Here is a 17,103-nt window from a genome sequence, read left to right as displayed (position 1 = left end):
AGACTATCATACCCTTGCCAGCTTGGGTCTGTTCCTGGACCTGGGGGTGGAGTCAGTCCCACCAAACCTGCAGAACGCGAATTGCCCAAAGAAAATCACAATGCTGTTGGCTGGAGAATTTCTACCACCATTAAGTAGATAGTAGAGCCAGGATTGGATATAAAGCCTGCACCCTGTCAGTTATGCAACAGAACTAACAGGACATAACTTCTTCCTTCTGTTTACAACTGGCATCTAGTGGTTAGAGGCCAGGGACAGTAATCGTCCTGTAATGCACAGTGCAAGCCACCCACGAAAAGGCATTATCCAACCCAAAATGTCAATAGTGCCAACACTGGCAAACCCTGTGCTAATATGATCTGCTGTGGGGTGTATTCCCTCAGCCTTACAAACTGCCTCCCTCCCCTTTTCTTTAAGAAGCAGCTACCGGCCGGGCGCGGTGGCTCAAGCCTGTAATCCCAGCACTTTGGGAGGCCGAGACGGGCGGATCACGAGGTCAGGAGATCGAGACCATCCTGGCTAACACAGTGAAACCCCGTCTCTACTAAAAATACAAAAAATTAGCCAGGCGAGGTGGTGGGCGCCTGTAGTCCCAGCTACTCGGGAGGCTGAGGCAGGAGAATGGCGTAAACCCGGGAGGCGGAGCTTGCAGTGAGCCGAGATCGCACCACTGCACTCCAGCCTGGGCGACAGAGCGAGACTCCGCCTCAAAAAAAAAAAAAAAAAAAAAAGCAGCAGCTACCTTGAGGGGCCTCCTTTCTGTTTCAAAAATGTGCCAAAGCTCTTCAGGCTTTAGGATCTTCGAACATTATTTTCACTTTACCTGGATGTTCTACTCCCACCCCTCTGACTACAGCTGCATCACTCTTTCCAACCCTAGCCAAAGGTGGGGAAGCATTGAGCTCAAAGAGTATTTTCCTGAGAGAGACTACTGATTCTCCAGACCTGGTCAGCCCCACCCACCTGTCACCAGTGCCCTGCCCTCTCTTATACTTTAACTTTGTATCAATGATCCTAATTTCAATTAGCTATTGTATCTTTTACAGCAAATGAAAACTCTAAAACAACAAATGAAGACTTATTTCTGTTTATACTCTGAGCACTTAGAGCAGAGTCTGTGATTAAGGTTGGATGTATTTTAGATGAGGCAATCCATATGAGTAAAAGCTCACAGGCTTGAATGCAGCAAGCATTTTAGGGAGTGTGCTGAGTAGACCAGTCAGGAAATATTTAGTGTAGAAAAGTATGAACAATAAGATGGAGAAGGGATGGAAGGTTTCTGGTATTGGACTTAATAAATGTGTAACTAGTATTTTCTGGGTTTCAACTGGAATATGCTAACTCTTCTGTGTAGATGAAGTAGGCAAAACCAGATTAAATCTGATTTTGTTTATTTTATCTGATCAAGTCTGATGGGCCTAGTAGAAACAGCCTGAGGCATCACTGCAATTTGGACATTTTTTATAATGCGCGGAACTCAGAGCCAAGTGAATTAAGATCTAGAGCTGACCCTAACACTAATGTAATGTTTTCATTGTGCTCTTTTGAGCTTCAGTCTATTTGTAAAATGAGGGAGCTGGATGGACTAAAGGATCTGTGCTGCCCTCTTAACCCAACATTCCTGCTTTACTAAGCTAAAAGAGAGTTTTGGCTTGCTGAGATAGAACTGTACAAGCATTCTACTTTTAAAAGTTGTAAGAGGAACTTTTTTTATTTTAATGCAGTTGTTTATGAGCCTGGTAATAAGCAGAATATTGTGAGAATAACTGAATCTTTTGATAACTGGGGACTTTAACGTGTCCCAGAGTTTTGCATTATTTTGTACATTGAATATATAAAAGATTGGGTGATAGATAGCCTAACCTCAGGATATATCCTGAAGCTTTTGTGTTTTTCAATAAATCCCTAGGACAAACATTTTTTTTTTTCCATGAACATTCTCTTAAGTCTAGTATGCTTTGTCAAAGCTTTGATCAGATGAAAACATTTATATTTTTGTTTATCCTCGTTTACTAAGATTAATAGGTTGCTAGAGGTCTACTGAGTACAGCTTCTCAGTCTTGGCACTATTGATACTTGGGGCTGGAAAATTCTTTTCCAGGGCTGGGAAGCTGTTATAGGAAATTTCTAACTCTGCCACATAGATGCCAGTAGTACCTCTCCCTCCCAGTTGTGAAAACCAAAAATGCTTCCAGACATTGCCAGATGTCCACTGAGGGGCTCAGATGACCTCAGGTGAGAACCATTGGTTTAGTGCAAAGTAATCCCCTTTAACTACAGCATACTGGCCAGATGGATGCAAATGTGACTGCTTGGTTAACCCATTTAAACAAAGTTAAATCTTGTCTAAATGAATGTAAAGCCCTCACTGATAGTTAAATTATCTCACTGTTTGTCTTACTGCTAGATACTCTTGGCACATTCTGAATGAGGCAATCAGTGACTTCCTTATATAGGCAATAATTCCTGGGAAATCTCAATAAATTGTCAAAAGAAATGCAAAAGAAAACAGTCTGCTGATTCAGCTTGTAAGTTTCCAGTGGCATCGCCTTACTTCCCAAACTAAATAATTCTCTGAGTCCTGTTCCATGATAGGTAGTGACAGTGGGTCAGTGTGGTTTATGTGGTTGTTGATACTCTTGTGCCTCTTTTAGATAATTTTCTAAGAGACAAGACTTTTTTTTTAAATTTAATGAACTATTCCTCTCCATGACCCTCTGCCCCCTCAAGGATATCAGAGTTTTTGTCTTCAGCATTTTTCAGGTTATAATAAATTATAATTCTAAAAATTAGACTGAAAAGAAAGCCTCAGGTCTTTTGAAAGGAGGCAGAAACAGAACTAGATAAGCCTTTCAAATAGTTGGTATGGTGTATGGAGTCTTTTTTTTTTTTTTTTTTTAACAGAAAGAAGAGTAAAAAGAGTCTATAAAATGTATCAATGTAATACTCACTTCTGCTCTCCTCCTGCTTGAAAAGATTTCTATAGTTATTAGAATCTCAAACTGACAGTCTTCACATCTAAGGTTTGGTTGTACTTCAAGCAAACATGCATTGTACAAGATAACAATATAAATTGGCCTTCTGAAAGTAAACAGACCCAAAGAAATATACTAATATTGCAGTGTGCTTTGCTAATTTTAGAGAAAGGTGCTTTATACTTAGTTTAAGAGGAATACTGATACTCAGCATGTTTTGCTTTAAGTCCAAATAGAGACTCCCTCATGAGAAACAGGCTTAAGTTTTTCAAATAGTTTACTTTTTTTTTTTTTTTTTTTTTTTGAGACGGAGTCTCGTTCTGTCACCCAGGCTGGAGTGCAGTGGCCGGATCTCTGCTCACTGCAAGCTCCGCCTCCTGGGTTTACGCCATTCTCCTGGCTCAGCCTCCCGAGTAGCTGGGACTACAGGCGCTCGCCACCTCGCCCGGCTAGTTTTTTGTACTTTTTTTTTAGTAGAGACGGGGTTTCACCGTGTTAGCCAGGATGGTCTCGATCTCCTGACCTTGTGATCCGCCCGTCTCGGCCTCCCAAAGTGCTAGGATTACAGGCTTGAGCCACCGCGCCCGGCCTAATAGTTTACTTTTTTTAAAAAAAAAGTAGGTCTCACTTCTGCTTCCAGCCAATATGGGGTACAGTGACTAGATTTACACTCCCATCTTAAAAATTTTTTACATCAGGACAAAATATACAAAAGAACAGTTTTTGTGACAGTGGACATTAGACAATGGAAGATAGTGATTCCTGAGAGATAAGAAAAAAATTAAATGAGCCCTATGATTGCCCTAAATGCCTTGAGAGGCATCCAGGGTGTGGCTCAGGGAGGGACAAACCAGGAGATACCCAACAAACTTCTTGAGTTGAAGAGATGGAGCTGAGAGTCTTGGGAGACCAAGGAGGCTAAAGGTCACAGAGTATCAGAGAAGTGAGAGTTGCAAAAAGACCCCCTGACATCTTCCAAGGATCCTCATTATGTATTCTGCAGAGTAGTGATTCATGCACATATGTGAGGAAACTACCTGAGCCCTGGTGTGAGGGAGATACCCAAAAAGATTAGATGAAAAAGCACCTAGCACTTACACAGGACTTGGAAAAAAAAAATGGCTGTTTCCATTCAGGCAGAATGGAAAACCTCATAAATCAAGGACACTAGGGAGAGTACTCAAGGTTCTTGCCTTAGTAAGGAAGGATAATTAGCCCTTCATGAAACACTGCTCCAGTCTTGCCTAACAAATCTTAAAAGCAAAGCTTGAAAGGAACAAAGTGTTTCCAAGTCATTTAACTGCATCCCAGAACAAAGGTCAATAATATTTATGAGATTATAAAAATATCCAACACTCAAGAAGTCACATTATGATATATGGCACTCAATCCAAAATTACTAGACATAAAGAAAATCTGAGACATGGGACTCATAATGAAGAGAAAAATTAATCCAAATGGATAGTACAGAGTTGAAACAGATGTTAGAATTAGCAGACAAGGGCATTAAGAGAGTGATATTTTTAACTGTATTCCATATTTTCAAAGGCTAAATTGATACCTGGAAGATTTTTAAACATTCCAAATTGAACTTCTGTAGAGGAAAATGACAATGTCTGAGATGAAAAATATGTTGAATGTGATTAACAACAAATTAGACATTACAAAAGAAAATATTATAAATTTGAAGACACAGCAATAGAAATTATCCCAAATAAATGGAGAAAATTATTTCAAATGAGTAGATCATCAGTGGACTTTGGAAATAATTCAAGTTCCTAACATATGTGTAATTAGAATCTCTGAGAGGGAGAGGTGGACAGAATAAAATATTCAAAGAAATAGAAAATTTCCAAATTTGATAAAAGCCATAAACCCACAGATCCAAGAGCTCAACAAACCCAAAACACAAGGGAAAAAAACATCAAGGGAAATCATAACTAAATTACCTAAAACGGATGATAAAATAAAAATTTAAAAGCAACCAGAAGTAAAATATATGTTATATATAGAAGAATTAAGATAAAGATGATAGCAGATTTTATATCCAAAAAGATGCAACAGGGGAGCCAGTGGAACAGCCTCTTTAAACTACTGGGGGTAAAAAACTTTTTAAACCCAGAATTCTATTTGCAGTGAATGTATCTTTCACATATGAAGACAAAATTAAGACTTTTAAACATAAAAAAGCAGAGGGAATTTATTACCAGTGAGCCTACAGTATAAGAAATATTTATGAAATCCTGTAGGAAGGAGAAAAATGATGCCAGATACAAATCTGAATCTACACAAAGTAATGAAGATCACTTTAAATGATAAATTAGTTATCTTTCCACATCCCGTGAGCTGGAACATGAGGGTGCCCTGGATATGTACCAAGACATGGAGAAGGACCAATGAAAAGGACCAGGTCCTTGAATTACTGAGGGGAACAGAGCAGCCTGGCAATCTGGATGACCCATCTAGGAACTATTATTGAGAGACAAATAAAAGTCTATGTTTTAAAGTATCTATATTTTGCATTTTTACTGATACTACCAATTGTTTCTTAATAAAATTATTTTTAAAGCTGTGAAGTTATGTCTGTTACATCAAGATCTTTAATTTACTTGGAATTTTTTTCCACATAAAACAAAGTTGATCCAGCGTATTCTAATAAAAAGGACCCCTTTTTCTCACCTATCTGAAATGCCAACTCTTCTATAAATCTAGCATCTACATATGCATGGCAGCCTTTCTGGATTAAATGTTCCATTAGTCTATTTGTTTATATGATGGTATCTGTGCACTGATTAGATATGTTTATACTAAGATTCAATATCTGGTAGGGCAAATACTCTAACTTGTCATCTTTCTCAGATATATCTTGAGTCTTTCTACCATACTAAATTTCCAAATAAATTTTAGAGTCAGTTTTTTAAAAGTAAGTGAAAAGGTTATCAGGGGATGCAGCTAGGTCACATTAGTTTCAACCTATCTTTTTATGAGTTGATATATGCAGAAGTCCCCAGCCCCAAGACAAGGGTTGTTCTCAGACTGACTTTTATCCTTACAACCAGAGTGGTAAAGAGAGCCTGGTGGTGAAGGGGTGATAGTTTGGCTACTTGGTAGGCATCTAGGGGTCAGGTTTCCTCCCTCCAAGGAACATTCTACATATTCCCCTAGAACTAAGGATATCATCTCCCACTTGTTATCCATTGGCTTCAGCTATTTTGGTGTAGACTGTGTCAATATAACTACATTACTGTGATCATGTTTAATTATATATCAACTGTATATTGAGGGCCTTTTCAAGGCATGGACCAGACAGATTAATCAGAGTAAATTTACAGCATTTAATTTACTCTTTAGAATTTTTAATCAATGCCTATTGACTGTCTCAAGGATTAAATTCTCTATTTTAACTCCATTTTAATAATACGTTGGGGAATTCAGCCAATTTTTTTGACATTTATCACTTAATGTTGAATACCTGCTTTGCTCTAGGTACTATACTAAATGTTGAATATTCAGCAGTAAAGAAATATATATATTATATACATGTATATAATACATATAATTATATATATATATATCTTTCTCTAATGGAAAAATCCAACATTTAAATGACATGAACAGAAATATAAATATTTAATTTACAATGATGTTTAATGCTAGGAAAGAAACAAATAAGGTTTTATTTAAGAATAACTGGAGGGAGAAACTGGAGAAAAATACACTCTTCAAGTTAGACCATATTATATACAGATTAAATCTGATTTAACCTGTAACTTAATCAGATTTATGTAGCAAATTAAACATAAATTTTTTCATATACTTATTCATTTGTGTATTTGTGTATTCTATAGCATTTATGTTCTCTTGTGTATTCCATAGCATTTATGTTCTTTGAGCACTATAATGATCCAGCTATTAGGCTCACAAAAATGACCAGGACTCAGTTCCTGTCTTTGAGGAACTCATAGCTTAATTTATTAACTAGCAGTGCCTTTCATTAAAATAATTGCATACCAAATGGAAACAAATGTGTTCCTTTTACTCTTTCATTCTTTTTTAGATGAGGATAGGAATTCACTCGGGCTCCGTGCTGGCTGGAGTTGTTGGGGTGCGAATGCCACGTTATTGCCTGTTTGGAAATAATGTCACGCTGGCAAGCAAATTTGAGTCAGGAAGTCACCCTCGGCGCATCAATGTCAGCCCAACCACTTACCAGTAAGTGTTCCCTGGCCGCCTCCTTCCTGTCTTTGGCTTTGTTTTGGCCTGCTAGTCTGTCATTTGTGAAACCCTGTTCTTTTTCTTGATCCTGTCATTCTCCAAGATATTATGAGTAGAACCACCCAAACCCGAAAGATAGTAATTGTGACACAAACTTTTACTTGCACGCTTTGAGAATGCATGAAATATTTGACATGACTGAGAGGTAAAATAAGTTTGTCATTTCCCACAGTCTCTGTCCTTCTTAACTATATCTGTTTAAAATACAGGAAAGCAAATGCTCCTAAGGATCTGCATTATAATAGAAATCTCAATATTTTCAAACTGTTTATAAAAATGAAAGAAATATGATAGAAATGCTGGTTGGACTGTTTTTATTTTTTTTAATAAATAAGGACTCTTTGTACATATATTTTATATATATAAATTATCCCTTACTCAAAATGCTTGGGACCACAAGTGTTTTACAGTTTGAAATTTTTTGAGTTTTGGCATATTTGTGGATTATATTACCTGGTGAGCATCCCACATCTGAAAATCTGAAATCCAGTATGTTCCAAAGAGCATTTCCTTTGAGTGTCATGTTGGTTCTCAAAATGTTTCAGATTTTGGAGCATTTTGGACTTCTGGATTTTGAATGCTCTGCTGTACCAGGTACAGAGTAAAACTTTAAATTCTTTTTATCTTAAAGGTAATCTTTGACAACACTACACATTTTTGCCTCCTGAATTCATTCTTATTTTGTGTCTGGTTTGGCTCATCATTATATCCCCAAACTTATAAAAATGTCTAGCACATAATAAGCACTCCATATTTATAAAATTAATGAATAAATACATTGATAAGATGGACATCTTCAAAATTAACAGCAAAGAAAAGCATGAAAATATCTTACTTTATCACACTTTGGCTTTATTCTGGGCATTACTGTACCGCTACTTAATTAATTTCATGTTTTAGGTAACTTTGAATCATACTGAAAAAAATGTAAAGTAGGGATAGTGGCCATTGATTTTTTTATTGACATGGTTACAAAAAACTCAAGCAGAAAATTTGAATATAAAGATAATAAAAGTTGAATATGATAAATAATAAAATAGTGATATTTTCAAACTTTTGACACCAAATTAGAGGGCAATTTGGTATCAGAAATTTCAGAGAGGGAATTTAAAGTTTTTAGATGAAAAGCAAATACTTCCTGATTCTGCAAAATAGATGAGAAAGAAAACTGAAATTACAAATATAAAATCAAGAGAAAGTTCACATTTACAAATACATTTAAAGCTCTTGCTAAGCTCATTAAGGTAGTGAATACCTTGATTTTATTGTTTTTGAATAAAGACACATCTCTTACTAATTTTAAGGAGCCCAAGAGATTTTGAGGGCCTCACAAACAACTTCTGGACAAAGTTACAGGATTCTATCTAATCATTACTTATCTGAGAACTATCTGCTATTTTCAGGATGTTTATAAGAGGATTTGCATCTTTTAAACTTCTCCCAATTTTCCCAGCACAATTCTGGGCATATTACAGATGATCTGACAATAATTACCGTATCAAATTGAATTTTGTCAAATTCTCTAGTAGAGATCAGTGAGTCTGATACTTTCTGCTCTATACGATGAAAAAAAGCTACTGAAGATCAGCTACCTCACTCATATCCTATTACGTGGTTCCATTTATTCCCATCATGGTACTGACACTTATTTTCCATGTTTGTGTAACTTAGTGTAGATTTATGTCTTCTGTGACAGCTTCACTTAAAAAAAAAAAAAAAAAGATGTGTAAAAGAATTGGCTCAACCTGTGTGAGGAGTTCATGCCCTGAGCGTAGACATTATTAACAGTAGCTGGCCTTGTTTACATAGTGATGGATAGAAAAACCTCTGCCAGCCACACAAGTCTGTGCATTTTGGTGGTGACTCAGAGTTTTTGTAGTCTTTTTCACAGTTAGTTTATGGTGATCCTTAGTGATTAACAAGGTCTGAGGAATGAAATCATTTCAACTACTGCATACACTGAAGCTTACTGTTGTGTTATTGTTCTGCACCTTCACCCCCAGGCTCTCTAAAATCAAACAGAGCCATAGATAGACACATTGAGCTGACAGGTGGGTAGATTCTTAGAATAAATATAATTTATGAAGTAAAACCCAGTATTAAGCTCATGAGAGTTTGAAATCTTCTATTTTATCCCTGAATTACGTTCTGTAGAATGTCCAACATTACCTGTTTATCTTGAAATCTTCAGAGAGGTTTTTATCCTGTTTATTTTTAGTAAAACTATTTGATTATAAACTTTGGAAGTGGACTGTTTTGATATTATGATAAACTGAAATCATTTTTTGAATGATTCATTCCAAATGCATTTTGTCTGAAATATTCAAATAATTTTTAAAATATTTTTATAACTATTGTGGAGTACTGAAAAGATAATATCCATGATCCCACCACAGTTAAACACTTTATATTTTGCTTCAGATATTTTTTAATAAAAATGAACAAAACATTTTCTTTGAAATTTTCTGAATCTTTCATTGTGACAGCCTAATGAGTTTGGTGTGTTTCAAAGTCCCGCATTTTGTTTTGTTTCTTCTTTTTTTTTTTTTTTGAGACGAGTCTCGCACTGTCTCCCAGGATGGAGTGCAGTGGCACAATCTCCGCTTACTGCAACCCCGCCCCCCAGGTTCAAGCGATCCTTCTGCCTTAACCTCCCGAGTAGCTGGAACTACAGGCACGTGCCACCATGCCTGGCTAATTTTTTGTATTTTTAGTAGAGACAGGGTTTCATCTTTTTAGCCAGGTTGGTCTCCATTGCCTGACCTCATGATCCGCCTGCCTTGGCCTCCCTAAGTGCTGGGATTATAGGCCTGAGCCACTGCGCCCTGCCCCAGTCCCATGTTTTATATATTAACTTTCTACATATGTATCCATGAACAATATAATTTTATTTTACATGTTTTAATTTTCATAAATGGTATTTTACTGTATGACTGTTTCACTAACTTTGGTTTCTTTTAAACACAATTTAATACTTTTAAGATCTATCCATGTTGGAACATCTTTCTTTGGAAGAAAGAATGGGTTTGATAATTTGGTCAAAGGTGCATTTTGAGTTGTAACTAGGAGCTGAGATAGTAATCAGTTTATTCCTATGTGTTTTTATTAACACAGGTCCCTTACTGATGACTGTCTAAATCACAGACAGCTCTAGCTCATCATTTTAATTGCTGTATGACATTCCAGTCATACATGGTATGACTCCACCATATTTTAATATTTCATACATATATTCCGCCGTTGATGAACACTTAGGTATATTTTCTATTTTTTAATTATCACAAAGTTTGTTCCTATGAACATTATTTACCTGACATTACAAAAAAGAAATTTTTATTGAGTTTTAAGTTTTCCAAATTAGACATTTTCATTTTTCTTCAATAAATATGTTTATACACATTTTTGTTCCCATCCTCCCAATGATGGGATAAGTTTTTTATGGGATATGAATTTTAAATAGTGCATATAATATATGCACAATATATGCACTTTAAATAGTGCATATTTTTAAAGAGTGCGTATAACATAATCACATGATTAACTGAATTATGTACCTCTGCTTAAATGTGGGAATCATGTATGTATATCTATATATATATGATTACTAAGTAATCATATATATGTAAGTATGTAATCATATAGTATGTAATTAATAAGTAATCATATATATGTGATTGTTTACTTACTGTTGGCTCCAACAACACAAACATTATTTTATAGTTCTGTAGGGCACAAGTCTGACACAGGTCTCACTTAGCTAAAATCAGTGTGGGCATCATGAGACCTTCATTCTTTGCTGAAAGTTCTAGGCGATAACATGCTTTCTTGCCTTTTCCAGCTTTGAGGCCACTCTCATTCCTCTGTTCAGAACCTCCTTCTTCCATTATCACAGCCAGTAATAGTTCATCTTTCTAATTCTGCTTCCATCATCACATATCTTTTCCTGACTCTTCCTCCCTCTTCTACTTTTAAGGACTCTTGTGATGATGTCAGACCCACTGGATAATCCATGGTAATTTCTCTATTTTAATGTCATCTGATTAGCAATCTTAATTCCATCTGCACCCTTAATTCATCATTGCCATGTGTATCAGTCAGGGTTCTCTAGAGGGACAGAACTAATAGGATAGATGTATGTATAAAGGGGAGTTTATTAAGAAGTATTGACTCACAGGATCACAAGGTGAAGTCCCACAATAGGGCGTCTGTAAGCTGAACAGCAAGGAGACAGTCTGAGTCCCAAAGCCAAAGAACTTGGAGTCCAGTGTTCAAGGGCAGGAAGCATCCAGCATGAGAGAAAGATGTAGGCCAGAAGACTAAACTAGTCTAATCTCTCCATGTTCTTCTGCCTGTTTTTATTCGGGCTGTGCTGGAATAGATTGGATTGTGTCCACCCAGTTTGAGGGTGGGTCTGCCTTTCCCAGTCCACTGACTCAAATGTTAATCTCCTTTGGCAACACTCTCACAGACACATCCAAGAACAATACTTTGCATCCTTCAATTCGATCAAGTTGACACTCAGTATTAACCATCACACCATGAGACCTAACATATTCACATTTTCCAGGGATTGAGATATGGACATCTTGGGAGGTGGGGGTTATTCTTCCTACAACAAGGGAAAATTTAAATGCTAAAACCTGCCTGGAAATATAGCCCCAATATTACTTCTACATACCTCTCTTTGAGGACTTTAAAAAAACAACAACAACGTATAAATTATGTAAGCAAAATCTGGGGAGGAAAAAGAACTTTCACAAATGAGACCTCTGGCTTGTAAAGGATTTTTACTGGGACTTCAGATATAGATTCCTGAAGACAGGAATCTAGTACAGGACTGAATTATATTTCTGTATTTAAGAAGCAGTAGAGCCCTTGGCTTGAGAAGACTAAGAAGCTATCCTGAGACATAAGTAATTTTTATAAAGATGACTACAGTCCTCTCACTGCATAACCTAACCTCAGACATAGATACCCACATATCATCTCTTACAAAACTCAAGAACTTACATTTATCTTTAGACCTCTAGCACCAAGTTTAAAATTGCACAGACCACATTTTTGTGTAACAGTTTAATATAGTGCATAATTCCTACCCTAGGAATTAAGAGAACTGCATCTAATATTGGTTAAGCTATTTGACAACCTAGATGAGCTCTCATGCATCTTTTAGCTCCACCATTTCATTATAGCCACAGCAAACATTTATTGGATTACTTATAATTTATTTATATTATCATTTAATCGTTACAGCAAGAGTGTGAGTTCTGAATTGTGATTATCTTTGTTTTTCAGACGGGAAAATCTGAAACTTAGGTTAAATAAGTCACTAAGAACATTGAGCTAAATTAGTGCAGGTGTCATAATTCAAACCCAAAGGTGCCCTACTCCAAAGCCTGAGATACTATCCATGACCAAGCTGTCCCACTGGGTTGATAACTACTTGAAATAACATGTAAAAAAACAATAATTACTTTTTAAAAATTTGAGTTGACACATTACAGTACATGTTTATAGGATACAGAGTAACATTTTGATAAGTGTTTACAATGCATAATGATCAAGTCAGGATAATTAGCATATCTATCACTTCAAACATGTATCATTTCTTTGTGTGAGGAATATTCAAACTCTGCTCTTCTAGCTTTCTGAAAGTACACAATGAATTATCATTAACCCTATTCCCCCCAAGTTCTGCAGAACACCAGAAATTATTCCTCCTATCTAGCTGAAATTTTGTATCTGTTAACCTCTCTACATCGTCTCCTCCCCTCTTACCCTTCCCTAGCCTTTAATACCTACAATTCCACTCTCTATTTTTATGAGCACAAATTTTATTTTTTTAAAAAAACCCATTAATTTCTGAGTATTACTGGCCTCAATGACAGGATTTCTTCTGCAAGAAAATGGTGAGGAGAGCAGTGGGGAGCAAAGTGGAATTAGAGCAAGGGAGATTCATTTTCTCTTTGTAGATATAATGCCCTCAGGTTGAACTTTTGCTATTCTGGAGTTTTTATACTCAGGATAATAAAAAGGAAGGATATTCTTTCTAAAATGGTTATTTGGAGTGTCTGTATTTTTAACTGTATAAGTATCTCTAGATCTGAAATGAACATGAGTAGATGGGACAAACTTGTGGCAAGTGGAAACTTCCAAGTGACAAAGAACATTGTCTGTTGCCTCTGTGAGGCTAAAAAACATTTTGTGTAAGCATTTATCGAATGCATATGATAATTTACTGGGAATATAGGCTTGCTTTTAGGAATTTACTTTATAAACAATTTGGAGGAATGCTTCTTTCTGGTAAATTCAGAGAAAGATGAATGGAATAACTGAAGAATGATGACATTTCTTGGTTATAGTTTTATTTCATCAAACTGTACCTGGGATATAGTTTAATAATCGGTAATACTAGTCAAAAACACTAGCTAGAAACTCTGCTTCTGTTCCTTTGTCAATATAATTATTATACAAGGGTGACATTCTGTGTTATAAATATTTACTTTTCTTCCTATGGATGCTTAATGTGGGGAAAGATCCAAAGAAACTTCAAGAAATTCTTATCTAGTAGTTTTCCTGTAGCCTGGCAAGTTAGACATGTTTTTCTTTATGATTTAGTTTATTATTTGGCATAGGTTTGGCTTGTATGATTAGGCATAAAATTAAATCTAGAAGTAAAGTTTTGCTGTTTTTCTTTAGGTCCCATTCCTAACTAGTATGAAGGGAAAGCTTGGTGGTTCTCTCTTCTCATGATGGCAGTGCTAAAAAGTTAATTACCTAGTTCTAGGATTCAGAATTTAAAGGCATTAATCTGGTATTCATATTGATAATTCATATTTATATGGGAGACATCTGTTAATTTCACACACAAAAAGAATTTCCTTGAAGTATAAATACTGTTTCATTGGTCATAAATAACATTTACAAATAATGCCAAGCTTAAGTAAATTTTACGCATTATCTAAAATACTATAAAGTGAAAATTAATTACTAAGATAATTAAGCATGATTTAAAGCAAAAGAAAAAGTCACTCCTTACATTCTCCTTTCCCTTTCTCCATTAAAAATGGCACCATGTCTAGTGGCCTGGAGGTCAATATTTATTTTGTAATTAACACAGGTTTAATAATCCTTTCTGAAGTTTCTTTTAGATATCCACAGTTTAGCTAAAAAGGCCAAGTTCTTTAGAAAAGTAAGTGTTAAACATGTTTGGCTGTGGAAACAATTCAAGTAATATCTGACTTAAAATCCAAGGTGGAACATAGTTAAAAGTACTACTGTTGAGGTTTTGGGGGGTTTTGCTGTTACATTTAAGCCTTATGATTATTGTATTTATGCAGCATTTTCTACGCATACTCACATGTGCTTGTTTCTGGAGAGAGTTTTTTTTTTAAATATTCTCATCAGATTTCAAAGTGGACCATGATTCAGAAAATATTAAGAACCACTACTGACAGATTAAATAAATGACCAAATAAAAGAATGTGGATTTCATATTCCTGTTCTGCCACTAATTAGTTTATGACCCTGGATAAGCCACATAAATGATCTCATCTTTCATTTACTTATAAATTATAAACTAGGTTAGGTCTAGATAATTCTAAAAATATTTTATACTAAATCCTGGAACAGAAAAAGTAGCATTAATAGGAAATCAGTGAAATCTGAATAAAGTCCACAATTTACTTAACAGTTATATACCATTGTTAATTTCTTAGTTTTGACAGAAGTACCCAGGTTAAGTGGAATGTTAACATTAGATGACATTGAGTAAAGACTATAAGAGAACTCACTTCTTGCAGAACTATACTATGTATCTTTGCAATTCTTCTATAAATCTAACATTATTCCAAAAAATGCTTATTTAAAAAATTATTATAGTTCTGACATCCAGACCAGGCACAGTGGCTCATGCCTGCAATCCTAGCATTTTGGGAGGCCAACGGGAGAGGATCACTTGAGTTCAGGAGTTTGAGACCAGTCTGGGCAACACAGTGAGACCTTGTCTCTACTAAAATTAAAAAAAAAAAAAAAAAAATTACCCAGATATGGTGCATGTGCCTAAAGTCCCAGTTGCTCAAGATGCTGAGGCAGGGGGATCATGTAAGCCTAGGAGATGGAGGCTGCTATGAGCCGTGATCACACCACCGCACTCCAGCTTCAACAAGAGTGAAACCCTGTCTCTAAAAAATAAAAATAAAAAATAAAAATAGAAAATAAAAATAAAAAAAGATCTAATATTCAGTGAAAGCTGAAAGCTGAGAATTCATTTTTCAACTTACATAACAGAGGATCTTATATACTATTAGAGACCCACTGAATGTTTTTGAGCCTGGAAACAACATGATCAAAGAAGAGCTTCCACAGGGAGTGAAGTAGGGAATACCTAGAGGTGAAATGACCATAAGATAAGAGGTAACAGCATTGTTCCAGGCCAAAGGTACAGTCATGAACTAAGGCCATGAACTAAGGCCATCGTGGGACTAGAGGTATAGAAGACATGAAAAAACTTTAGGCCGGGCGCGGTGGCTCAAGCCTGTAATCCCAGCACTTTGGGAGGCCGAGGCGGGCGGATCACAAGGTCAGGAGATCGAGACTATCCTGGCTAACATGGTGAAACCCCGTCTCTACTAAAAATACAAAAAACTAGCCGGGCGCGGTAGCGGGCGCCTGTAGTCCCAGCTACTTGGGAGGCTGAGGCGGGAGAATGGCGTGAACCCGGGGGGCGGAGCTTGCAGTGAGCCGAGATCGCGCCACTGCACTCCAGCCTGGGAGACACAGTGAGACTCCGTCTCAAAAAAAAAAAAAAAAAAAAAAAAGAAAAAACTTTAAAGAAATAATTGACAGGGCTGACTGGGCAAAAACACATAGCCATTCTATATATTGTATGGTTAATACTGTGCCTTGAAATTGGAAGGCCATATTTATTCACTTTCAGAATTAATACCTTATGAATATATTTTTAACTTTAAAGTTCTTACTTTTAGGTTTAGCATGTAATCAAGCCTCTATATCGTTTTAAATTTCTCCTTTTTTTCCAATTGTGTGTACATTGTTCTTTGAAGGAAATGGCAAAATTTTATATTGTTCGTTTGTATATGGTACTATGTTATATTAAGGAAATATGTCTGTTTCAAATCCCCTCAAAACAAGGCAATCTACTTTCCAAAAAACTGATCATGAATTGTATTACTTAAATACATTTTAATATTTATTAAAACACAGTATGTTTGGAGTATTCATTTTTAAACTCGAGAATTGAAACCAGTCTTAATTGGGCCTTATCTTTTAGCAGTCAGTTCTTCCCACTGTTGTTTTGTGTGTAACACTGTGCATCAGGAAAAATCTGATTGCTCTAAATACTATGTTAAGAATCCTTTCTGTGGCTCTTATTAAAGTGCAAAGATTCTCATGCATTAGTCACCTATTACTAAATCAAAATTGCTTTCTAATCAGTTTTTGTGATATTGGCCAACATGACAACGTTTCCTCTGGAGATCTTACTTGAAAATTTTTCAGATTTGCAACTCTAACATGTTTGATCATGCTGCTTTGTATGATCCTCTATAAACTGAATACTATATAAATTCTCAAGCTTCACTAAATGTTAGAGCTGTAACTAATCTTTGAAATAAATTAGAGTAAAATCTTTCTTTTTCCACAAGGAAATTAAGAAACCAGAGAATTTAAGTGACTTAACTAATGCCATCAACTAATTTGTCTCTGTTTAACCTGTATGGGGGAAGGAAAAACTCTAAAACATAAGAGATCAGATTTACTGAGCCTACCTATACCTCTTCTCTCTCATCATTTCTCTCTACAAAAATGAGTATTTCTGAGAAGCATAATTTTA

At 35.9% G+C, this 17,103-nt stretch overlaps 1 protein-coding gene across 1 annotated transcript in view; it reads left to right on the top strand.

Moving 5' to 3' along the window:
- GUCY1A2 (guanylate cyclase 1 soluble subunit alpha 2) overlaps positions 1–17,103 on the top strand; it is a 320,231-nt gene that overhangs the window by 293,363 nt on the left and 9,765 nt on the right. Inside the window, exon 7 of the mRNA XM_025357412.1 lies at positions 7,033–7,187. Within this exon, the coding sequence (XP_025213197.1) occupies positions 7,033–7,187 (155 nt within the window). The remainder of the gene's footprint in view (positions 1–7,032; positions 7,188–17,103) is intronic.

Source organism: Theropithecus gelada, chromosome 14 (assembly GCF_003255815.1).
Source record: "Theropithecus gelada isolate Dixy chromosome 14, Tgel_1.0, whole genome shotgun sequence".
Classification (NCBI taxonomy): domain Eukaryota; kingdom Metazoa; phylum Chordata; class Mammalia; order Primates; family Cercopithecidae; genus Theropithecus; species Theropithecus gelada.
The sequence above is the reverse complement of the archived record's forward strand: the minus strand, read 5'-3'. Positions and strand labels throughout refer to the sequence as shown.